At 35.4% G+C, this 25,323-nt stretch overlaps 1 protein-coding gene across 1 annotated transcript in view; it reads left to right on the forward strand.

Annotated features, from left to right (window-relative positions):
• The window catches only part of SNTG2 (syntrophin gamma 2), a 234,599-nt gene extending 212,680 nt beyond the window's left edge, over positions 1-21,919 (forward strand). Inside the window, exons 15-17 of the mRNA XM_069008627.1 lie at positions 10,801-10,893; positions 15,933-16,043; positions 21,777-21,919. Of these exons, the coding sequence (XP_068864728.1) occupies positions 10,801-10,893; positions 15,933-16,043; positions 21,777-21,908 (336 nt within the window). The 3' untranslated portion in view covers positions 21,909-21,919. The remainder of the gene's footprint in view (positions 1-10,800; positions 10,894-15,932; positions 16,044-21,776) is intronic.
• Positions 21,920-25,323: the final 3,404 nt, after the last annotated feature.

Raw genomic sequence — 25,323 nt, forward strand, 5'->3', positions numbered from 1 at the left:
TAAAACACCATGATTAAAATTCCTAAAAATTTAAGTAATAGATAACTGCAATTAATAATTTTGTTTTGCTTTATAAGCAACAATTATTTGCTTTTACATATTAGTTACTCCAGCCAGTCACTGTTTTCATCTGTGAACTTGAGTCTTCCATGCTTAAAAAAGATGACAGACATGAGAGTGACACACCTTACATGATGCTTAGTTCATCATCTTCCTGTTCCACTTTAACATTTCCCCCCTGTACACTGTGTGTTCTTCAGGCTGATCTGTATGAAATGCATAAGGAATCTACAATCGTGTTATTGATGATTAAAACTAACCAACCAACCAAAAAATCACATACCTGTTTTGAAGAAGTGGTTAACTCAATAACCTTTCCTCAGCTTCACATGTCTTTCCCTTTTTGCTATTTTTCATTAATTGTCTGGTCGTGGCTACTTTTTGCTATCTTCTATCCATCTTTTTAATTTCCTTGTAATATCTTGTCATAGATTTTGCTTGTTCATCAGTTTGAATTAATTTCTAGCCTATTAAAAAAAATTTCATCTGAGAAGGATAAAGTTGCTTTCCATGAAACATATATCGTTTATTGTACAAATCCTTTCAGAATACTGTTGTCAGGTTTTGATTTTCACCTCTTGTTTTTCTAGTAAAGACTTATGGCTTTAAAGTTTTCTCTATAAAACTTGTCCATGTAATGCTTTCCCTCTCATCTTCTTTCACAGCTCAGGAAATAATCTATGCAACCTCCTCATTACAAGTGCTTGCTGTTTGTTCTGGACTGTTACTTAATTTTAGATGCATACCTCTATTAAAAATCTTCCAAAAGGGTTCACTACAACTAATTTAAGACATACAGAAGTGAATAAGTTCTTTCTAACTTACCTCAATAACCTTTCAAGGAAACCAATATTTTTTCTCAGAATTTCCTTTTAAAAGTATTCAGTTGATTTTATTGTATAAAATATCAGTGTAATAGTGACTGTATGCATATGTGCTGCTTACTAACCAGTCACAAGCAATAAGTGGTTTATAACATGAAAAGCAATGTTTATTATTAAATCACCTACTTGCTGCTTTGGTGTGTAAAATCACATAATGATGAAAGATCAAAAAGAAAAAGCTATACAAAATTGCACTGACATTTTAAGACTTCATGTTTTCACCAAATTAAATGGATAAATAGTTCCTGTATCTTGAGCAGCTCCAGAAAGAGCCAAAATTAATTTATGTACTTGGGCATTTATTCTTTTTTCACCAGAGATAACTATAAATTCCTCATGATTTCAAAATTATGAGCCAGATGAAGAAAATCCCTTACATAAAAGTTCAAATGACTTCTAAATTTTTTTTTTTTTAAACTGAACTTCAATGCATATTTTAGCAACATGCTGTTATATTTGCTTAAAGTTGAGTGCTCAACAAGCCACTAAGAATATAAAGGGATGTGTTCAGGTCAGGGATATGTATTCCTTTCATTCCCTTGGGGGCCAAGCTGCATGGAAGTGTGGAATTAGCCCCATCTCAAACTATTTTTTAGCATGAAAGGTACAAGTTCAGTTGAAGATTTTGGTTTTAGAGAAAACTGAAGGGTTTGTGATATTCATATCTGGACAGCCTACAAGAAGTTCATTTCCTGTGTCTTCTTCCTGTAACATTACACAAAACGTGTTTTCTAGTCATTCTTTAGTGGCATTTTTAATTGATCTTACTACAGCTCAAGTGAGATAGAATCAGAATGGATCTTAGAAACTGTGCCCCTACTGGAACTTGGTCAGAGATTAATTATCTTTCAACTTATCTATCACAGCTTACCTAACTCTTTCAACTACCTGATTCCTGAGATGCTCAGAACTTTGGCTCTCAGTAAGTCTGCCATCAAAACAAACACACTGTTTAATTCCCATCTTTGGGAATTAAATGGTGCTGTAGAAATAGTAGTCTGAATTACCCTTGGAGAATGAGCCAAAAGAAGTCCTCTTAAATAAACAAAACCTAGCAGAAATTAGGCAATCAGAATAGGAAGTAATTGTCATTTCTGGTTTATGATTCTATTAATTCTTCATGGTGAACTGAGATTGAGTAAAATGTGATTGGTTGATCACAGTGTAAGCCTCATGAGCTGCAAATAATATATTGAAATTGCAAAAATATTAAATAGAGTTGGCTGTGCTATCTCTTTTTTTAATTCTGTGATGATTGCAAAGCATATATGAAACAGTTATGTGTAGGAGTCCTTTTAAGAGTGGAAATGCCACCATATGCTAATTTCAGAACTAATTTCTGAGACAAACATTTAAGCAAAGGAAATATTCTCCTTACATTCAGGTGAGATATTAAATAGCATTTAGATTAGGTTAGATTTATAGCATCATTAAAAAGCTACTCACCAGTTTGTTACAAGAAACATTCAGTTTAATTACACAATTAAGTTTTAGATTGTTTTCATTATGCACAGAAAGCTTATTACAATTCCAATTTAACTGGTCACCTTTAGAAATGGTGTTAGATTCTAATTCATTTTCACACTGATGCAAAAAACCCACCATTCTCTAACACAAAGAAAGGTTCTGAGAACCATACAAATTAATAGCAAATACATTTTTAATAATTAATAATAATTCAACAATTCACATAACAGATGAAAATCAAGTGATGCATTTATTAGAATGTTTAAAACAGTGAGAGAATGTACCAATTTACAAGGCTATTGAACTCCAACTTGTTTCTGTATTCTTTATTTTAAACCTGATTAATATAAAATGCTGACCATTATTTCTAAAAATAGAAGATATTCTTAAAATTGCATTTATTTATATTGAAAGAGTAAATCTAAATATATTATATATATTACATATATTTATTTTTTAAACCCAAATATCTAGATAAAAATTATGTCATGGGAATCTAGTTTTGTTACTATTTTCCAGAGGGTCTTATAGACTTGAATAAGGAAGAAACCACAAGAGAGCCAGTGAGGGACTTTTTCAAGAGCACATAGTGATAGAACAAGTGGGAATGGCTTTAAATTGAAAGAGTGTGGGTTTAGATTACATGTTAGGAATAAATTCTATACGTGGAAGGTGTTGAGGCACTGAACAGGTTGCCCAGAGAAGCTGTGGATGCCTCATCCCTGAAGGAGTTCAAGGCCAGGTTGGACGGGGCTCTGAGCACCCCGGTCTAGTGGAAGGTGTCCCTGCAATCGGCCCACTCTGGAACCCTTTCAACCCAAACCATTCTGTGATTCTTTTAAATCTGTCAAGAATTTACTGTCAATAATTTACTGTCATGGAATTTTAAATCTATAGAGTAATATTACCTTAGAAATTTGATGCTGGATTTTGTTTTTAATTTTGGTGTTCCCTATTACTCTCCACCCACGATTTAAAAGAATCAGGCAGAGAAACTAAGTCCCCAGTCAAAGCATCATTTATTCAGAACTTAATTTTGTACTCAGGAATGTCTCTTGATATTTCTGATTAAATTCCCTTTTCAACTGTGAAATTCCAGAATTTATAGATCACCAGAGATGAAAAATATTTATTATTATGTAATAATAAACTGTATCAAAATGAAGTTGTTGTCTTTGCTGAAGTAAGACAGTAGAGTTCTACTGGTTCTACTAAAACAAGCAGTTTTAGTAAACAGCTTGATTACTGTGATTGCCACTGGGAATCTGCCTCAGGTATGTGAAAATATGCTTGGGACAATCTACATGTAGGAAACTCTTAAGTCACTGTTGATTCTTGCTTTTCTTTATGGAAAAATTAGTTGCTGCAAAACGAAGCCATTGCTCAGACACAGAGATGAGGAAGCACAATCTCTTCCTGACATAAGCCAAGCCTAAAGAACACAATTTGAATTTTCCCTGCTAGAAGATAACCATTTCTAAGCTGCTGCCCTTAGATTTTGTCCTATTGCGTCCATTTTTCTCACTGCCTTTTCCTACAAACGATTTAAGCCATTGTCTGCCTGTTCAGCAGAGGGGGTAGCAAGTCTTCTCTTCTTTCAGATTTGCTTTAGCTACAGGTTCATATTACAGAGGGAATGCCATGGCCAAGAGTAGGCATCCAGCACTGCACTATCTGTCTTGCCAAGCAATAGCTGAACCTACAAGTTCACCTCCATCTTCCTATAGGAACACAACTCGCTGCAGAGTAAAATTCACTTGATCCCATATGTACATGTAACCCTAATATCTGAATGTTGGTTTAATGCCTAATATCAGTGATGCTGAAAGTTTCTGAAAAGACAGTCTGTCCAGTGAGAGCTGTACTAAGCAAAGCATTTGTGCAGTTAGCTGTTATAATGTCATGAGCATTACAAATTAACAATTACTAATAGATCAGATTGTTATTTCAGTAGATGACCTAAAGGCAAAAGTTTCAAGTCTAGCAGTATCCTGAGAAGGCCAGCTTTTAAAACACGGATGTATTAAACTTAGGAATTATTTTGTAAAGCCCCGAGCTAGTCCCACTTCTACTGAAATAAATAGAAGCTTTCTTTGAAATTCAGTGAAAATATGAGCCATCATTTGAGTCCTTTGAAAAATCTTACTTTAGCGCCAGAGTGTCTCTTGCATAAAGATATACTGAACCACAAATGTGCATAAATGTTTTAAAAAAACAACTATAATGTCTTCTTGAAATCATCAGATTACAGTACCATCTTTTATATGAGAATGCACTTTTTATACTAATGCCAGCAAAGCATGTAAAAAACTAGTCATTTTAGGATATTTAGATGTAATTCCTTTGGCTGCAGCAACAGCAGATCTTGAAGGAATATACAACATTTTTAAACAGATCTGTTTTTTTCAATGAAGTAGTTTTATTTGTATCTATCCATAATTATCAAAGTTCTGTAACCTTTTAATTGTGACATGATGAATTCCTTAATGGTATGGGCAAATGAGTGGATCTGCCACAGTTTTTTAAGTGAAGATGGTATTCATTTGATCACTCTCACTGAAATTATTTCACTGATCCTTTTTTACTGATGTCTGGAACAGGAATACACCTGAGCTTTGGGAGTCTGTTCTAGATGAAATTTGTGAAAACTCTTATGCTTTAGATGAATGATGGATTTTTTTGTTGTTTCATTTTCTCACATATAATGTGAATTCAGAGTGACAATGCTTTTGGTTTACTTTATAAACATGTTCTGAAAGTTTTGCTTTTAAAAAAAGATTATATTTAAAATATTTTACTGTAAAATAACAGTGTTTTTTAAATATGAGAAAGCCAAAGCATCTGCATTTTTAATTCAATGATTTTGCAGTTTCAAAGAGTTTAAAAAGCATTTCTGTTTAGCACAAGTAATTCTGTGCAAAAATACTCTTGGAAGTTTTGCTGTGTTCAGAATTAAGGGGTTTAATTTTGCCTCCTAGTACTCTCTCTATATGTGGGTTGATATCTATTTCTCAATACAACTGTAATAACTCTGGTTACTCTTATCTTCATTTTCACATCCTGCTTGCATTTTTTTAATGCTAAAAGTGGAATTTTCATAAAGACTTTTTTTTTTTGACAGATCTGGTCCCATATTAAAGCTTTTACCAAACTCTGTATTTTTGTAAATACATTGGATGCATTAAGATACCTTACTCCTGTCAAAAGCTTGTAAAAAGCTGCTGTATAAAGTCTTAATGCGAGAATTTGTGTTCCAAACCATCTGCTGTTGGTATGATTTTATCCCTCCCTGTCACTGTATCTTGAATGCTGGTGTGCATTATTTTATTTCTAATGCAGAATAAAAGAACACATCATTTAGGTCCTTCTCTCTTTCAGTCATTTAAGTTCCTCTGACAAATACTATAAAATTTATCCCAGTTTTTACTGACACTGACAGAAAAACCAAAAAAAAAAAAAAAATTAAATGTAACATGGGGAGGGATTTGGTCTCAGAAATAAAAAGAAACAAGTAGAAGTGATATTTGGAGGATGCTAAAATTTTATCAGTTCAAATTGGCAATACTAGAGTTTTCTACTCCAAAAATATATTCTTTGGATTCATAGCATAATCTGATTTTAATGTAAATACTTTTTCTAAGAAAAGGCAAATTTTTGAAAATATTTTAGCATTTTTTACATTGATGGCATATTATTTCCAGACAGAGGCATAGAACATACTTTAGCTTAAAAGGAGTAAGTGAATACAATATGCAATATGTGTACTGTATGGATATGGCTATTGCCTAAATGCTGTGATGTCTGCTTATAATTTATCTTTAGAAAGTGTGTGTTAAATTCTATATCATGAGTATAGTGAGAAATAATGTCTGTGTTCCCATTTATATGTAATAAAGCTTTACAGCCCATCTTAGAGTAAATGTATATCTACATCTATAAAGTAGTTAACAGCATAGCAGGGCAAATATGTAGTTCAAGCAGGAAAGCGTAAATGTATGGCCAACTTTCCAATTGCTTCTTGGAAAATAAGCAAAATCATGTGCATGCCCCATTTGTATTCACTTAGACTAGAAAATAGGTATTATTTCTGTATTTTGGCTGATTTAAAACACTAAAATTCCTGCTCAGTAGAACATATCTGAGTCCAAAATTAATGAATATATTGCATATTGGTGCTGTAGTTAAAGCAAAATGAGGGGTTTCCTTCATGCAAGACAATAATTAACTGCAAAGTAGTCAATCATCAGCTGAATTTTTGAAACTGTAAATCTTATGAGACATTAGGAGCAACAGCATGAGAGTTGTAAAAGTAGTATCATTTAAAATTAATGTACACAATGTCATTTTTCTGTGTTGCACTTAGATGAGCAACATCACTGAGTCTCACTTGATCCTTAGAAAACCTATTTGCCATGAAAACTTAGGAAAAGGAGTACTGACTGAAAAGGTCGGTGCCCTGATTCTTAAAAAAATATGTTAAATGGTACTTTTTACTAAGAATCTTTGTTGATGATCTCAGAATGTGCTATTTCAACTGACAGTTATTGTTATTAATCTTGATTTTAAAGAATTTTACTGCAAAACAAAAGCAAATTGAACCCCTATTTCTTGGACAGAATACAATCCCACATCAGAATAACGTTAAGGACTCTATGTCTTCAAAAAAAGAATCCAGAGGTACTACATTGAATGCCTGTGGCAGAACTTGGGCAAATGTAAGCCTTCCAGCTAAAGCATTGCAATAAACTCATATTCCAGTAACAACAAAAGCCTGTTGCAAAAAGTCCAGTGCTTATCGTGATTTATTTGGAAGCATTTGGACTGCCCAATCCCAGAAGAAACCAGTTTTGTACTTACCAGTTGTAGAAACCAATTGTAGCTTTAGCCTACATGGGAGACGCACATGTGTGGAGAAATCAGAAGGTCTCTCTCTGATCTGGAGGGTCTGCGTGCTTCCTTCTGCCATTGTACTATAGCTTAATGTGGACAAGGACCCCTACACAGAGAAGGAACCTGAAGGAGAGGAGGGTTCATCCTTATCCTTGCCTTTCCTTCCCCAGACATCTATGTCTGGGCTGCAGTGGTGCTTGCTACTCACCCAGTCTTTGTGCTTCAGCTTCATCACAGGCCAGTGACTACACATGAAGTGGTCCCTCTTTCTGTTTGTCCCTCAGGCTCTGTCTCTTACAGATATCTGAGGTATATTTGTGCTCTCCTCTCTGAGTGGAAATAAGTAAGTCCCAGTTGTTGTCTTTTCCTATGCATTCATTTTCCAGTTTTAGCATTTACTCACCTCTTGTCTTGGATACCTAACACCCATTAACCAAGTTCAAAGCCCTTCTTGTTGTCTTAGCTGAGCTGTTTACAAACACATTTCCTCCCCTGAGAGAAAGAGTCATGGTAATTCATAATCATAAAAGTTGGTTTTGGAATTAATTGGCCTCTCATTGATCATACTTGTTAGAGAGAATCCTACATTAATCTTTGTTTTAGAGTACTGAAGCCAACTGCCCCTTGTCTTTGCCCTTTTGTAAAACTGATGAAAAAGACCTGTGAGATCATCGAGTCCAACCAGACTGATCAGCACCCTGTTAACTAGACCATGGCACTAAGTGCTATGCCCAGTTGTTTCTTGACCACCAAATACAGTTCAAAGCTGAATTATTTCTGGGAAATCTCTGCCTATGGGAAAGAGAGTGAGTGTGTATGTGTAATCTATTAAGCCCTCTCAGGGTCTTGGAGGACAGATGTCAGTGCCAGACAAGTGTAATGCTTCTGATCAGTGACAGGAGGACTGTCTGAGGTATTCTGTCATAAAGGATTCAGAAATACTGTTCTTTTGCTATTTGAACTATTTTATGCTATTATATGCTATATATATATATATATTATATGCTATATACTATATATGCTATATATAACTATTATATGAACTATTGATGCTATATTATCAACTTAATGGTCTTTTCATGAGTTAAAAGTATATGCTTTGAGATACTGATACCTGAACAATTCCACAGGCAGAAGTTCTGTAATTGTCTTTTATTACAAATACAAGATTCTCTGGATCATTACATTGCTCAGAAAACATTAGATGATTGATCTAGGTCATATACTACAATTTTCTTAGTTACTGCAGTATGAGGCCTATTCTTCTCTCTGTTGCTTAAACTGTGACTTAGCAAGCTGGCTAATATGGAGTGGGGGCTTTTTCGGTTTTTTGGGGGTTTTTTTGGCTTTTTTTTTTCCAAACTACACTTAAAGACAGCTGAACCTAGACCTCTGACGTTAAGTTTCCATGTAAACAATTATTGTAGATTGCCAAGGGTGATCACAACTACAAGTGTATGGGAAGTTTATTCCAAAGGCAAAAATGGAAAGGAATAAGGCTCTGTCCTAGTGTTAATGAGTAGAGATGGGGGTCCTTTACCACAGAGCTTTCTGAGACCGTGTTCAAAGTAACTGAGGAGATGCCATGAGCAGGCTTTTAAATTTATACAAAAAATACAAACCAATTCTGTTGTAAAGAAAACTCTGTGAGCATGTTTTGTAAGTACAAAACACGTATCTATTTGAAATAACTGAAAATGAAGCATATTATGTTTGTCTCTAGTATTTATGAATAATTTCCAAACTGGTTCCATTATTTCCTAATATTGAATATTTGTAAAGTACTCCAAGCTAATTATTTGTGAATAGTCCATTTTAGTATTCACCATTTGTGGCTGAGCAATTATATGCTTACCCATTAGGGGAATCTAATTTTTATTAATTTTAAAAATTGCTTTGCTGAGTCAGAGCTCAACTAGTATAACCTTTTTAATTGGAAAATAATGGAGAATAAGTTATGACTGGGGCTTAATGCCACCTTTTTATTACTGAATGAAATATAAGGATATCTAAATGCCATTCTAATTGAAAATCAATCACTGCAATCTTTTTAAATGACAAATAATATGATCTTTGAACACCAATGAGCAAATTAATTTATTCAGAAATATTATACATCTCCAAGATTGTGGAGAGGATTATAATACTAATTTGTACTTATGAATTGATATCACTCCTAGCCCTTTCAAAATCCTTTTTAAAATGTCGTAGCTGTAACTCAGAAATGCTTGTTTTAGTATAACTAACTATTTTTATTAATACTGGAGTAAGGAAACCTTTAAAATCATGCTGAAGTTTTAGATTATACAAAAAATCTTTAAAAAACAATTAAAATAGCAATTTTCATCTTAAGCAAGTTTATTAATGCTTTCAGTCTCTCTAGCATTCTTGTGTTTAAAAGTTGTATTTTTAATTAAAAGAAACTATCCAGATACAAACCTTTTGTGTAAACATATGTCTAAGCATGAGGCAACATTGAGGTTTATCAATGAGAGTGAAGCAATGCTTCCTTGGAAAAAACAAAAAAAAAATCAAAATTTCTTAAGGCACAAAGGTATAATCTTATAAATGGCTGGTAAGGTGTGGCACAGAAAGCCTGGAGACAGGATCTGATCTCTACTCCTGCTGAAGGCAATGGGCTTTTTGCTATTAACTGTTTATCCATGGTGAATGCCATGGGGCTGTTTCATATTACAGCAAATCTTTTCCATGTCTTTTCAGAACCTGTCATATACCTGTTAGTAAGTCTTAAAAATGCCTGGAAAGAGTTAATTGACTTTTTACTGTAAATCTTATTCAGAAGTTTAAACAGAACTGCTGCATTTTGTTAATAAAACAGATGTTTTTCCTTTCTAATCTGAAAGGTTATCATGGAATTGGTATATAGATAGCAGTGTCTAGCAAGTATCAGTGCTAACTAAGACGTGATAGCTATTAGGTCTTACTATTAAATTACATTAACTAACATTAACATAGTGCTGTGCTGGCATGTCACCAGACCCAAATTAAAAATGTTGTAAAACAGAAGGATTCTCTACAAAGTTTAAATCAGATGGAGAGGTCAAGCAGACAGAATGCTTTTTCATAATTAGATTGCAATGACTCAACATTTAGGCACTGTTGGCTGCACATTTGCTGGAAGTGATATCAGAAGTCATTTATAGCTCAGGTCTAAGCAGGCTTAAAAAGTATGGAGTAGTCAGGTTTGGTTTTGTTTGTTCTGTGTTGCGTTTTGCAAGAGTTGGTTTTCATGAATATATTTATTTTGTAGAAGAGTGACTTGAAATATAAAAGACCTCCAGTTAATGTCTAGTTGACAGATGTGATAAGGATTTACCGTCAGAAGTTTTTGATCATTTTCAAACATAGTAATATAAAGCAGTACCAGTGCTGTCAGTTGAGTGTCTTCCCACCCAAAACCACCTGCATAAAATATTATTTTAATAAGATTATTTACAGTGATGGTTGTCCTCTCAAAAATCATACCTTTTTTTTTCAGTCTAAAACATATATGTGCAGTTGGCAAGGGGATACCCTGTGTTTCACAGTCGACTTTGCTCTAGGATTTACCTGTTTTGACAGTAAAACAAAGGTAAGAGTAAAAGAAGAAGAAAACATAACTCTGTATTGTTTTACAGTTATTGAAGTTATCATTTATTGCATTTTTTTATGTTTATGTCCAGTATTTATTTTTTCAATGTACTGTAATATTTATTTATTTAGCCCTACTGAAACGTAGTCAATTTGGGACTTGAAAGGGGCAATTACAGTTGTATAGCATGTAAAGATACATTTTGGAGAAAGATACAAAAAAAGTAACTTCCTTTTCAAGTAATAAAAGCAAAGGAAAGTTATATTTAGCAGAGAACTTGGTTTGTAATAATGAAAAAACTTCAAGATTTGTAAAAGATTATGAGTCATGAAAAAAAATGAAATGTCATCTGATTCTGTTTGTTTTGAAGCTACAGATATAAAATAGGATTAATTATTCTTCCATCATAAGAAATTTAGGTCATGTCTGAAATAAACAGAATAAGGGCAAATGTTTTTCAAAGTCAGAATCTATAAGATTATGTAGACATATCTTGCAAAACAGTGGCTATATAGAAAGTGCCAGGGAATGGTTAATGATACATGCCAACTTCCAAGCCCTGTCTATAATGCTATTATTTTCTATATAATTTAGTGGTACTTTAATGCATATTATTCTAAGTGAATTTTAATATTTGTTTGACAGTAGAAGCAAACATATATACAAAAAATGTTTCTGCATTAATAGAACTGTGCAGTAGAAGGTCTGTCTTCTCAAATATATTTTAAAAATTCAGTCAGTCATTCTAAGGGAAGAGGGAACACACTGCATTTTGAAATACTGATGCAGTTTTTGCATGTTTTTGCATGTTGGCATTTTGTGGGTTTGGGGCCAAAAAGCCCCAAAATTTCAAATCTAATGAAATCTTTGTGCAGAGAAATAATGACCAAGATTGCATGAAAATTTAGACTAATTAAATTAAATTGTGCTATCCCACAAAGCAATATAAAATTTCAGGAAATACTTTTGTATACCCTTCTCTGCTTGAGGTGATACTACATTCTGGAATCCTGCTTCTTGCATAATTTGCATGTAACCACAAATTAACTGTAGGAAGTAATCTCTCTAGCCTATAGAAAGGGTTTCTTTTAAGTATGAAGACTGCATGTACTCCTACCTTTAAAATTATAAACTTACTCTATTAATAGGACTTTGTGTCCCAGTGCCTACATTCAGTATTGATGACGAGGAGGATTTAGATGAATCTTTGTTGCTTACCTGAGGAGAAACACAGAATACCAGCAGATAGACTTATTCCATTGCTAAACGGTAAAAATTCTGGAGAGCTCACGTACATTAATTCTTCATCTGTGTGAGAGATGATGTTCTCTGCATCCTCAAGCCTGAGTGAGGCAATAATGGGTGACTTCTACAGTTCACCTTCCTTCCCATAATTGTCACTTGAAGTTTACTGTGTTTTCCCATATGCATAGCTATTTCAGAATATTTTCTACCAATGCAAAAAAGATTCTTTTAGTGGTCAAGCAATTAACAGTTCATTAGGGACATAGCAATTTTACTGAAAAATCTATTTTTTCTTGGAGTTAATGAAAAAATTAAGGTCTTCTGTTGATGCAAAGAATGCTCTTGCACCCCAGCAGGTATTCAAAGAGGATTATTAAAATAAAGGCCAGTCTCCCATCTGCTCTATGACTCAAAATCTCAGTCTCAAATTTTGGGCAACCAGCTCATGTACTCATTGAAAAACATTCTTTTTTACAGTTGAAAAACAGTTTTTAAAGGGCCTTCTTATTACAAATTCTGAAATAAAAAGCACAAGAACTTTTGCTTTGGAGTGTGGGGGGTTGACCTGGCTTCCTCCTGAGCTGGGAAAATGAGAGGAAATACAACAAAAGGCTCGCAGGTCAAGATAAAGGCAGGAGGAGACCACTCAGCAGTGACCATCATGGGCAAAACAGACTCCACTTGGGCAAATTAGTTTAATTTATTGCCAATCCAATCAAATGAGAGTACGCTAATGAGAAATAAAAAACAGAACTTAAAACACCTTCCCCCCACCTATCTCTGCTTCCCAATTTTCTCTACCTGCTCCTCTCCAGCAGCACAGGCACATTGGGAATGGGGGCTGTGGTCAGTTCACCACACATTGTCTCTGCCACTCCTTCCTCCTCAGGAGAACTCACACTCTTCTGCTCCAGTGTGGAGTCCCTCCCACAGGACACAGCCCTCCAGAATCCAACATGAATCCTTCCCATGGGCTGCAGCTCTTCATGAACTGCTCCAGCCAGGGTCCTTCCTGCCAGGTGCAGTCTTTCAGGAACAGCACCTCCTCCCCATTCTTCACTGACCATGGTTTCTGCAGGGTTGTTTCTCTCCCATATTCTCACTTGTCTCTCCAGCACAAGAAAGATGTCTTTTAAAGAACTTTTCTAGAACAGTTTCTTTTCCTGCATGTTCTATTCCAGGCTCTTGATGGGCTTAACTCATTCAATCTTTTTGGGCCCATCACTGAAATACCTTGTTGCCTGCATCTACTTTATATCTCATTGTAGAGATTCTTTTTTATCTTGTCGGCTTGGTTGGTTCATCTTCCCCATCCTGTGCCTCCAGCCGCTTCTCCAATATAAAGGGATCCCAAAGTGCATTTTCTTCCACCTTCCAGTGCTATCTACTTCTCATCTTTCCCACTAGGTGTCAACTGTTGAGAGAGATGATGACTCCAGCAATGCTTATTATTACTAAATTGTTCCTAAGTTCTTGATTCATCTCCACCTTAGGAGTTATATTACATAGCAAACATTCATCTATCCTGTTTAGAACCAAACTCGTTTAAGCTTTGAACACTTTTCAGGTGGTCTAATTAGGCCCTCTGGAGCCAGTTAAAATCTGTTCGTGAATGTAAAGTTTAAGCACCATCACAGTGCTGAATGTAAAGTTTAAGCACCATCACAGTGCTGTAGCATAGTTCAGTTTTTCTTCATCTGTTATATCTCTCTAACAAGTTGGTGACATTTATGTCTGCAGGGAACCAGGAGATAGTTTTTTATTTATAGGACATTAAACTATGAGTAGGGTTCCGAATACCACTGGTAGCACAGGTCTACTTAAAAAAAATATTTTGAGGAGAGGCATGTTGGAAAATGGAACACAGCAAACTTTTTTCCATGTGTGCTTTTGAAATAGCCTTCCAAATATTTAAATTGTGTTTCCTCAGCAGTGTCTGGGGACTGAACCACATTTCAACATGTGCAGAGAATTTTCATTAAGATTATAGGCATTAAAGGAAACATCAGCAGGAAGTCCGGGTGCAAGCTGTTACCTTGTGGGTTTTTTTAATTACACATTTTCAGGTGATCAATAGAAAATATTCAGATAAATACAGAAAATTATCTTGATTTCAAAAATAATTGCCCAATTTTTGTTTTTACAAAGTATCTACATAAATACTAAAGCATATCTGTCAATCTAGAATCTGCCAACACTAGTAAGATGCCATGCATAAACCTGTGGGAGACCAGGAAGCTTAGAATCCTTATATATTTTACAGACCATTATGTAATGTAGAACTGTCGTGGTTTGACACAGGCCCAACATCAGGCACCCACAAGAGTCACTTGCTCACCCTCCTGTGCCACAGCTGGGCAGAGGAGAGAAAGAAAAAAATGGAAATTAAGGAAGGCTTCATGAGTTGAGATAAGGACTGGGAGAAACACTTCAAGGGCAAAACAGGCTTAACTTAAAGTTACAAAGTGAATTTATTCTTAACAGAATCAGAGGAGGCTATTGAGAATAACCCCTTAAAATAAGCCCTTAAAACACCTTTTCCCCCCAGCCCCTCCCTCCTTCCCACCAACAGCACAGGGACACATGGCATGGGGGTTTGGTCAGTCCATGGGAGACAGTTCTCCTGAACTTCCCCGGCGTGGGTCCACTCTCACGAGCAGCAGCCCCACCGCCCCTGCTGAAACGTGAGTCCCTCCCATGGGCACACAGCCCTCCCAAAACTGCTGCGCCGGGGCTCTCTCTTTCCACAAGGTGTAGTCCCCCAAGGACAGGCTGCTCCAGCCTGGAAGCACGGCCCTCTCTCTCCACTGGCTCTTCCACTGGATCACAGCCTCCTCTGGGAATCCACCCACTCCAGCACGGGCACCTCCCCCATGGGCTGTGGGGGGATCTCTGCATCCCCCGTGGATCCCCATGGGCTGCACCACGGCCCGCAGAGGAACCTCAGCTCCAGCACCTGGAGCACCTCCTCCCCCTTCTCCCCCTCCTTCTCCACTGACCTTGGTGTCTCCATGTTGTTTCCCTCACATGTTCTCACCACTTCCTCTTCTCTGACTAGAAGAAAAACTGTGTGACTTTGTTTTAATTTTCTTCAGAAATATGTCATCCCAGAGGCATTACCAGCCTCTCTCACTGGCCCAGTTTTGGCTAGCAGCATGTCCGTCTTCACAGTCATCAGGGACTGGCTCTGCTGGACATGGTGAAAGCTTCCAGGAGCTTCTCACAGGAGCCACCTCTGCGGCCCCCTGCTGCCAAAAACCAGGCCATGCAAACCCAATACAAGAACACATTTTTGTGGTTTCTGAGACTACATTCAATAATAGTATTTTTGCATTTCTATAGCTCATTTGAGAATTTCAAACCACATTTCACACATCAGTAAGTTCAGCTTTGCAATATCTGTGTAAGTCACAATTATCTACATTATGCAAATGAGCCAGCTGAAATATGAAAGATCAAGCTATGGCATGGAATTGTGTTCATACTGAAACTGATACAAATGTCCTCATGGGTCTTTATGGAATTAAGCTTTTGCCATCTTTATGTTATGTAGGCAATTGAAACATTTATATTCTAGAGAATTTCTAAATAGTTTAATTAGTGAATATTAATATTGCCTCTTCTGCTTTCACAAAGGGTACAAAAATGTTAATTTTAATTGCTCTGCAAAGAGCCTGTTATCATGCACTGCATTACTGCCCTAGTGCTTTATTTTAGACAAACATTGATTGCCATTCTATAGTTCTAGGTAAAAACATATAACAGAGTCCTTAATCAAATTTCTTTTTCTTTAGAATGTTCTGTGGAGATTTAAATTCTCTCAGCTCAAAGGCTCATCAGATGATGGGAAAACAAGAGTAAAGCTGCTTTTTCAAAATCTAGACACCAAACAAATTGAGACAAAGGTAAGCAACATCTTCAATTTAGTTAAACATGAAATAAAATTACCGTCAAGGCATTGAAAATCCCATTTTCTAGTGGAAATACATATGGTTAGCACATCACAGTTTATCCTTTTTGCCTGTTCTTCAGAAACTTCACAATAAACAAAAGCAATGTAATGCCCATAGATTTATTACACTATTTCTACAAGCCTATTATTAAGTTGTGTTATGATGGTATTTTACTCTTTCAGAAAGATAATTTCCGTGAAGTTGTTCTGTCAACCTGTAGTAGATATAATGTCTAAAAACTGCATTTTAAAGAAATAAAGTAAAAATAAAACTATATAAATGTTAAGTACATTTTTAAGCTGCTATATAAGTGGACTTACATTTTTAAACACAAAAATGTTTACAGTTCCCTAAAAAAAATGTGTAACATTTATTAGCTTAAAAAGAGAATATTCTTGCAAAAGGCCAAGCAGTTGCTGAAATTTATTGGTTCTACTGTGAAATAAGAGCACTTGATTCTTTGCAGGATCTGGAATATGGAGCCATCCAGTCACTGCTATAGATGAGATATTAGTGGTGTCTCATTTTTCTTTTTTCTCTAGCATTTACCAAATAAAATTTTGCAACTTAGAGTTCAGATTCCAAACTGAACTTCAGCAGTTTCTCATTCAGGGTTGTAGTCTTCTGGAAGTCTGGTTGTAATGCCGTAATCTGCACAGATTCTGCCCTTTGATCCCAAGCTTGCTGTTGAATTAAAAAATAAATAGATGATTTTTCAGTTATGTTGTTTTAAAAAGAATGAGGAGAACTTTGGTGTGATATGACATAGAAAAGAAAGATAAGAGTGTGTTCAGCTGGGTTTTGGTGGACAAACAGTGAAAACAACCAAAAGGTATCTGAAGACCTATGAAAGTTTTCAAATATTCTTAGGTGAAGTTGTACAGGTTAAAGTCACTTATAAAGTGATATTTTTCTATAGTTACCATACACAAAAGATATATTTTGCCTATCCTTCTAATGTTTAAAAAAAATTGTAAGGAGGAAGTCCATAACCTTCCTTATTTGTCATAAAGTTACAACACATGCAATATATCTTTTTACATCTGTATTAGTAAATTACTCAGGATTTCATCAGCAAGCTTAACCTGAGCTGCCTCTTGGCTCTACTGTAAAAGATATTATAATATCTGTTACTAAAGGTACAATGTATAATAATTTGTCTAGTAGCAGGCCATTTCAAATTCATTTCTCACAGTAGTCCTTGGAGACAGAAGAGGACTACTGTCTTCATTTTATATGTGATCATCTGTTGCAGAGAGCTTACATAACTTGTTTCAGGTTAGACAGGAAGATTGTACTAATGCAAAAACTATATTATGTATCGCTGCATTAAATCATTAGATAATCCTTATGATGAGTCCTTATGATGATTTTGCAGCAAATTTTGTTCAGGAGACAAATTTGTTAAAACATTAAAAATTATTCTTTTACGTAGGTCTAATGAAAACATCTTGTAATTGGCAAAATTCACGTGAATGTTTGTGAATCAAATACCTTGAAAGTATCAGATGGTAGCTGATATGTGATTGGTTCATACAGAATTCTGAATATCTATGTACCTAAATGTACATATGTGTTGTAAATGTTGGAGGATCCTAGAAAAAGCTCATTAAAGGTCAGAGAAAAGACTGATACTAAGTAACTGAGGATTTATCAGCGTTTCACTGATTACACCTTTTACAACTGCCTGTGCAAAGTGCAATGTACCCACTAGGATTCCACATTAAATGGGCCTGGGACACAGCTGTGCAGCCTCTCCACTTCAGATAACTGGTATATATAATCAAGTGTATGCCCACCACCTAAATGGTATGATTTCTTTGACTTGAGAGTTACAGGCTGGCTGGAAGCTGCCCAACACTAATACCCATAATACAGTCCAGTATTTGCTTCTGCTTATTGCACTGAAAGATTTTGGAGGCCAGATGGTGCTATGCAGTAAATGCAGCCAATAATGAGAAACAAAAATGTTATCAAATAATAGAAGTTTCATTTTTCCTGAGTAAATGAGCCACTATGCACAAAAGAAAGCTTGATGCAGATGACTTATGTTCCCTTCACAGAAAACAGAGAGCTAAGGTTGCAAAAGAATTTTCCAGACTATGTCTAACTTTATATTTTAAGAATTCTTGGGGGTAAAAAAAATCACATTTGGGAATTCTACTTTTGTGTCTTGTTTACTAGCTAGATGTGATGTTTCTTCTCCTTCTATTTTGGCTTCTAAATTTTAAGTCAAGTACTTCTTCCTGTGCACTTCACTTTTAGGTGAACAATACATTCCTCATTTAAGAAGTTTTCTATTGAAAGGTGATAATAAGGCCAAGATTCCTGTCTGTTGTTTCTCCTTCAGGTTCTTCATATTCCCTACAACTTCTTATAGTTTCCCACTTCAGTACTTCCCTGAACTTACCCTGCCTTTAGTACCGAGAAATTACAAGCAATCTTAATAATAGTCAATATTCTTTACCCAAATTTTCAAGGTTGCTCTAAAAAAAGAAAAAAAATAAGATGAATACTTTTAGGTTTATATTGATGCTTTATTTCCCTTAGCTAAACTGTAGGTATATATCTGGAAGATAAGACTTTTTTCCCCAAGCATATTTTAATTGAGCATTTCCATTTTCTTTTCATCTTACTTAGTCTCAAATATTTATTGAAGAAAGATAAGAAACCACTGTGGTCAATAGAGTATTGTGAGCCATATTGAAGCTTCAACTAGATGTTGCTGTTCTTGGCTGTTACAAGAAGATAACTTAAGAGCCCTGCATATTCTTCTCATTCATTATATGGCAACCAAGCCCTGTTATACTTGCTGAGATACAGAACCAAATTTAGAATTTTGGTTTCCATTTTGACTTTGATGTTGTCTGGAGCTAAAACCTGGACATCTTTATTTAGGTTTTTAATCTGAAAAAAACCCAAAAAAAACCAAAAAAAAACCAACCAAACCAACCCCCCTGCCCCCAAAACCAAAACAAAATAAAACAAAAAACACCACAACAACCAAAAAAATGTCAGTCTGATTGGAAAACATATCTTGAGCAACTATTACAGTGGTAATAGTTCAGCTCTTGCCAGCAAATAATATACACTGAGGCTTACCAGTGTCCTTAAAGAAGTCATGAAATGCACAGGGCACAATAATAAGAACTGTCAGCATCTCCTTTATTTGCTTTTTATGTGATACAGGCTCATGTCTTGTTCAAATAGTGATTCAACAGCTCTCAGAAGTTATCAATAAAATTGTGTTCATACTAATAATGCAACAGGACTGTCAAGCTCTTTATGATATGTAATAAATCCAACTCTCCTAGGTGGGTGGATGAAACAAGAACATATCTTTTTCTTCCTTGGCTGTGCACATATAGTGAAGGAGGTCAGTGCAGCGTGCTCATTTTTTATTTTTTCAGTACCAGCAGGAAGGTTTGCAGTCTTATCTTCCCACTGCTTTAATCCAATCTTTTGTGTTCTTCTCTCAGTGTCTTCCTCTTAGTGCCTTTGTTGTACTTAATCTACTTATTACAGTACATACAGTAAACTGAAATAGCTTTGGTTATAGAAATATTAGACATGCACAGATTCTTCTTAAAAACTGACAATATCAATTAACCAAAAAAGCAGCAAACTCAGATAAGGAAAGCAAACATAAGGGTGCTGTTAAGATGGTATAGCACAAATAAAAATGATCAGTTACTCATCTGTCTGAGAGAAATGTTACTTTAAAAAAAAAAAAAAAAACCTGTTAGAGCAATGTATGTTTTAAAATGTCATTGGTGTTATTTTCTAGGAAGAATTAATATTACATACCAAAGCTGAAGAGCCTAAATTTCCACCTATAAAACTGTATTCAAGATAGCAAAGTGACATATTGTGTCCCAGTCTTCAGACTATGCAACATCTACATTTTCCCAAGTCAAAAAGCCATCCCTATCTTTTACTAAATCCATATTTTCAAACTATCCCCCAGTACTTTTCACCCTTCTCTGTTGTAATCTACATGCAAGCAAACGCCTACCCCAGTTTCTCCTTAGATATGTGTGACTGTATGCGACTGTATGCCAAATATTCTGTTTGGGCCAATTTTGTTTAGAACATACTATAAAGTTCTGTTACAGAAAAAGCAGAAGTCCAGTGCTTTGCTTTTTGCTTAAAAACAAGCATGTGGAGTGTGCCTCAATAAACAGCTGGTTAGCCAATAGATTTTTGAAAACAGTCTTCTCCTCAAACCAAAACTGTCTCAAGTGTCCCCACAATATATTTACCAGCTGCAGACTTTACACATTGTAGTATCACTTAAATTGAACATGGTTTTTACATTATGTTTGTTGTCATTGTGTCAGACTATTACTGTCTGGGATCCTAGGGGAAAAAGAAAGTTAACTTGTGCACAGGAGATGAAATATGTTGTAAAAAGTCAAGCCAATCCGAGAACTGTTTAAGAATCATTCTGCCTTCTTTGTGAATTAGGGTGTAGGAATTTCATACCCAGCCATGTTCATTTCTGTCATTAGGGTGTGGTGTGACTTCACCTTATCTTCCACCCTCCCTCTGGCCTCTCATCTTTCCTTCAGAGGCTGACAAAAGATGTGATCTCCTCACCCTACCCTCCACTAATTTGATACCACATCATCCTCAAACAGCCTTAACTTGTCAAATTCTTTAATAATGTTCAACAAGGCCAAATGCCGAGTCCTGCCCTTGGGTCACAACAACTCTAGGCAGTGCTACAGGTTGAGGACAGAGTGGCTGGAAAGCTGCTTGCTATGAAAGGCCCTGGGGATGCTGGTGACAGCAGCTGAACATGAGCTGAACATGTGCCCAGGTGGCCAAGAAGGCCAATGGCATCCTGGCCTGTATCAGCAATAGTGTGGCCAGAAGGACCAGGGCAGTGATTGTCCCCATGTACTCGGCAGTGGTGAGGCCACACCTCAAGTCCTGTGTCCAGTTCTGGGCCCTTCACTTTAAAAAGGGCAACAGATCTGGTGGTATATCGGGCAGGAATGTCATTTGAGGAGTGGCTGAAGGAACTGGGGTTTTTTAGCCTGGAGAAAAGGAGTCTCAGGGAAGGCCTTACCACTTTTTACAACTACCTGAAATAAGTTACAAGTGACAGGATGAAAGGAAATGGCCTCAGCTTGTGCCAGGGGAGGTTTAGATTGGATATTAGGAAAAAATTTCTTCACCAAAAGGGTTGTCGAGCATTGGAACAGGCTGCCCAGGGAAGTGGTTGAGCCACAGCATCCCTGGAGGTTAGTCAAGTGTAGATGTGGCACTTAGCAGCATGGTTTAGTGGTAGACTTGGCAGTGCTAGGTTAATGGTTGGACTCAGTGATCTTCAAGATCTTTTCCAACCTTAGTTATTCTGTGTTGCAATATTTGAATGTTCTTGCACATTGACTGATTTCATTTTCCAAACTGAGTACAGTATAAACAATAAATTAGCACAGAGTGAAAACTCTGACAGTTGACAGAGCAGCACTGCCAGTGAACAAGGTATGGATATACAGTTTTCATTCTTAACAATTTTAACTTTACAGTTTCCTGTAAAGATTCAATTCTCATGTTAAGGCCATTATTGTTTTCTAACTAGTCTGCTCTGTATTCATGTAAAATGTTTATAAGCCTGAATTGAATTCACCTTTCACCTTTTCTCTTCCTTTTTTTTTTTTCTCTTACTTCTTTCAGGAACTTGAATTTCAGGATCTGACGGCAGTTTTACACTGTATTCACTCCTTTATAGCAGCAAAAGTGGCATCTGTGGATCCAGTATTCATAGACAGTCAGAGTATTGCACGAAAATATATGTACAGTAACTGATACTAGATTATATGTTGTGACTATGGAAAATAAATTATTTTCTTAACAAAAGTAGTTATTTCATTCACAATATTGCAACTTTGTGATTTTATAAGAAGCCTATAGTTGTGTTATCTGTAATGTTAAGAGTTTTCACAATCTGATATTTTGAATCTATGAGTTAAAAAATACTAAGTCAAACAGAATCAGTTTATCTTCAGCATTAATCTAAAATTCTAAGTGAATATTCATTCAGTAATATTTGTAGAGTCATTTTGATTTCTGCTCTCATGATGATACATTCTCCCCCTAATTAGATAATAATGTTGAGTAACATTTGAAAAGTGTATGTCCAAAATTTGGCCTCTAAGTCTGTTTTGAAAAGTGTTGGGCACACAGGCAATTTCTACAGTCTTCACCATAGAAAATAAGTAATTATTGAAGACAACTGTTGTTGGAATTGAACTTCATCTTCCTTCTATATATTTGAAAAATTGTAGTTCCATGGTTGTGTTCTTTCAAGGCCTGAGAGTTTAGCTCTGGAAAAGCACTAAATACCCTATTTGAGATCCAGGAACATAGTTAAGCACACACCTCGCCCTGAGAATACTGAGAGTAAGTAGCCCCAGTGTATGCACAAGGTGATGTTAGGTGTGCATTTAGGTATCATGGTAGATCAACTGTGAAGAGCTTTAGACTCAGCTAAGAAGCCTGACTACAGACACTTGGTTTTAGAAAACTTGCCATAGGTTTTTCTTATCTTTTAATAAAGCTTCCATGAGCCGTTCATTTCTTCATTCATAGATTGACTTGAGACCTATCCTTTGATGTAATGCTCTGTATGCTTGGGAACAGCTTTTGTTTGGAGGAACACGCTTCCAATATAAGATGAACATAACAAAACATAAAGATTTTTCTGGGACATCTACCTTTAATTTTCCTGTAGCTTTAACCGTGACTTATATTCAAGCAAAGTGGATTTTGTCCTTGCTGAGGAAATAATATCGTTTTACTTTTGACATATGCCTAACCTTCCTTCTGAAATCATAATCTTAAATGCACAGATAATTCTTCCTGATATTGAAAAGAAATGATAAAAAAAGAAGACATTCTAGTCTTAGGGCATATTCCCTGTAAGTCATACCAAATATTGCAGGTTTCTGTGATAGAACTCTCAGTTTTTCTCACTTGCACTTTTGAGGCAGCATCAAGAAAATAAAACAATGAAAATCAAACAAGTAGAATATCTTAAGTAGATGCCATGTATAAGGAGTGAATTCATCAAAGTCCTCTCTAAATTTTAGGAGTCTTGTCAAGTGTCCTGCTAAAGTAAAAGCCTAAAGTTACTATATCCTAATGAAAAGAGGTTGGTGCCTTTGAAAGGTCTCAAGTGAGGAGTGTTTGTACATAAACTCACTGCTTTAGTTTAGTCAGCTAAGTGCTCTCCTTCAGGTCTTAAGCTGTCTTGGCAGACTGCAGTGGGGCCATAGGCACTTACTTCAAATGGATGCTTATCTGTCCATCTAAAGCATAGGAACAAATAAAGTGCCTAATGCAGGTGATTTAGTCCTGCCAGGAGGATTACTCATTTCTAAGTGTTATCCATAGAGAAATTAATTTGAACAGTGCAGACTATGCTTGTAATTCCAGTGTTGTTTAGGGTTCCAGTGTTGTTTGCAATGAGGCATAGTGCTAACTCCTGGTAAAACAATATTTAGCAAATGTGATAAATATTTTTATTATTTTTAAATAAATCTTTATAGCCAATAGAGTATTTTTAACATACATTATCTCAATTTTATATTTATTTTATTTCTAAAAAAATTCAAAACTTTTCTTTCTTGAACATGCATTAGTTTAAAATGTTTCTTTTAATTCTCAGCTTTCTTTTTTATTTTCAGCTCATTGTATTTTCTGAGGTTTTAACATTGCATTAGAATATCTTTTTTACAATCAATTCTCAATTCAGTTTATTAGCATGAACAATTAGAAATGTCACAGTTTCTGCAGGATGAAAAATTGCAGAACTAATTCAGTTTTGTTTTTCTAATATTTTCCCGTGGACAAAGTTCAATACTAACATGGTAGTTACAGTAGAAAACTGTCCCAGCTAGTACTGAACTGGTACTACAGTCAGACATATAGACTTAAACTTTTAAGAATCATGTGATTATAAACTAACATATCTCCCCAAATACTGTAATAAAACCTTAACATAAATGAAGCCTAGTTTATTAAAGAATCTTTCATTTCTACCAAAAAAATTCTCCTATTCAAAAAGAGCATTATTGGGGTTTTTTTTTCCAAAGCAGCTGGATAGTGCACTTTTTCATTAGCACCTTCAAATCTCTTAAATTAAGTTGCTTATACTGATTTTAAGTTATTTTGTTTTTTATTTAATGGAATTTCTGAACTCTTTTAGTCTTCTGATGAGCTACTGTTTTTGTTATTAAAACTGTTTGTTGTAAGAAAACAGTAGTTTTCTTCTGTATGTCCAAATCAATCTCAAGGAATATTAGAGAAAAAATTCTTATAAATTCATCCTCTGAAATTTAGCATTGTATTTTAGAAATAATTCTCCAAACATATTTTAATGAGGAACTTGCAGATCCTTATTAGCTCACTTGCTTTTTCCTTTCTTTCACATTCTGCAGCAGTCTCAAGGCAGGGAATAATGGCCAGTTTTTTGAGGAAGTTGCCAGAGACTGGGAAAAGCTAATGGATTGCTAATTACTCATCTGTTATATAGGCTGTGTAGGACTTCCATAGCACCTTGCATTTCTTAGTCATATACCTCATATTTGAAAATGTTGTAATCCCAATTTGTTCGGTTGCTTATGTTTCTTTGTCAAATTTTTAATCATCAGTACAGCATATTATTTTGTCATTGCCTTCAGAACTTTGATCATATATCATGCATATATTTTTCTCTGTTAAAGTTTTGAGTGTTTGCACCACATTTCAGCTCACTAAACATCTCAAAATAGGAAAATAGTAGGATTCACAAATAGATCTGCTGGTAGATGTCTTCCACAGTCATCCCTTAGGAATCGCAGGCTGAGGCAGAGGACACCTGCTTTAGGCAGCTGGAATGTCAAATATTTAATTGCTAATGAGATCATAAAACAAATTCTAATATTCTTTGTTACATACTTGTGATATATTAAGCTTTAGTCTTACTTTCTCGTTATGTATTTGTATATTGTTTTCCTTTATTTTTTTCTAGGGAGACAAAGGTGTACCAGAATTGAATATGTAGTAGGAAGAGAGAACCATTTGCTACAGCAGCACCATAAACAGCAGGCTGGGGAAGGAAGCATACAAACACGGAGTTATAAAATTGGGCACCATCACAAAATCAAGATAGCTGCTTCTGATTAGAAATGAGTAAAAACAGGATAGTCTCTGTATTTCCAAATTATCTTTATGCCTTTAT

This window comes from Aphelocoma coerulescens, chromosome 3 (assembly GCF_041296385.1).
Source record: "Aphelocoma coerulescens isolate FSJ_1873_10779 chromosome 3, UR_Acoe_1.0, whole genome shotgun sequence".
Taxonomy (NCBI): Eukaryota; Metazoa; Chordata; class Aves; order Passeriformes; family Corvidae; genus Aphelocoma; species Aphelocoma coerulescens.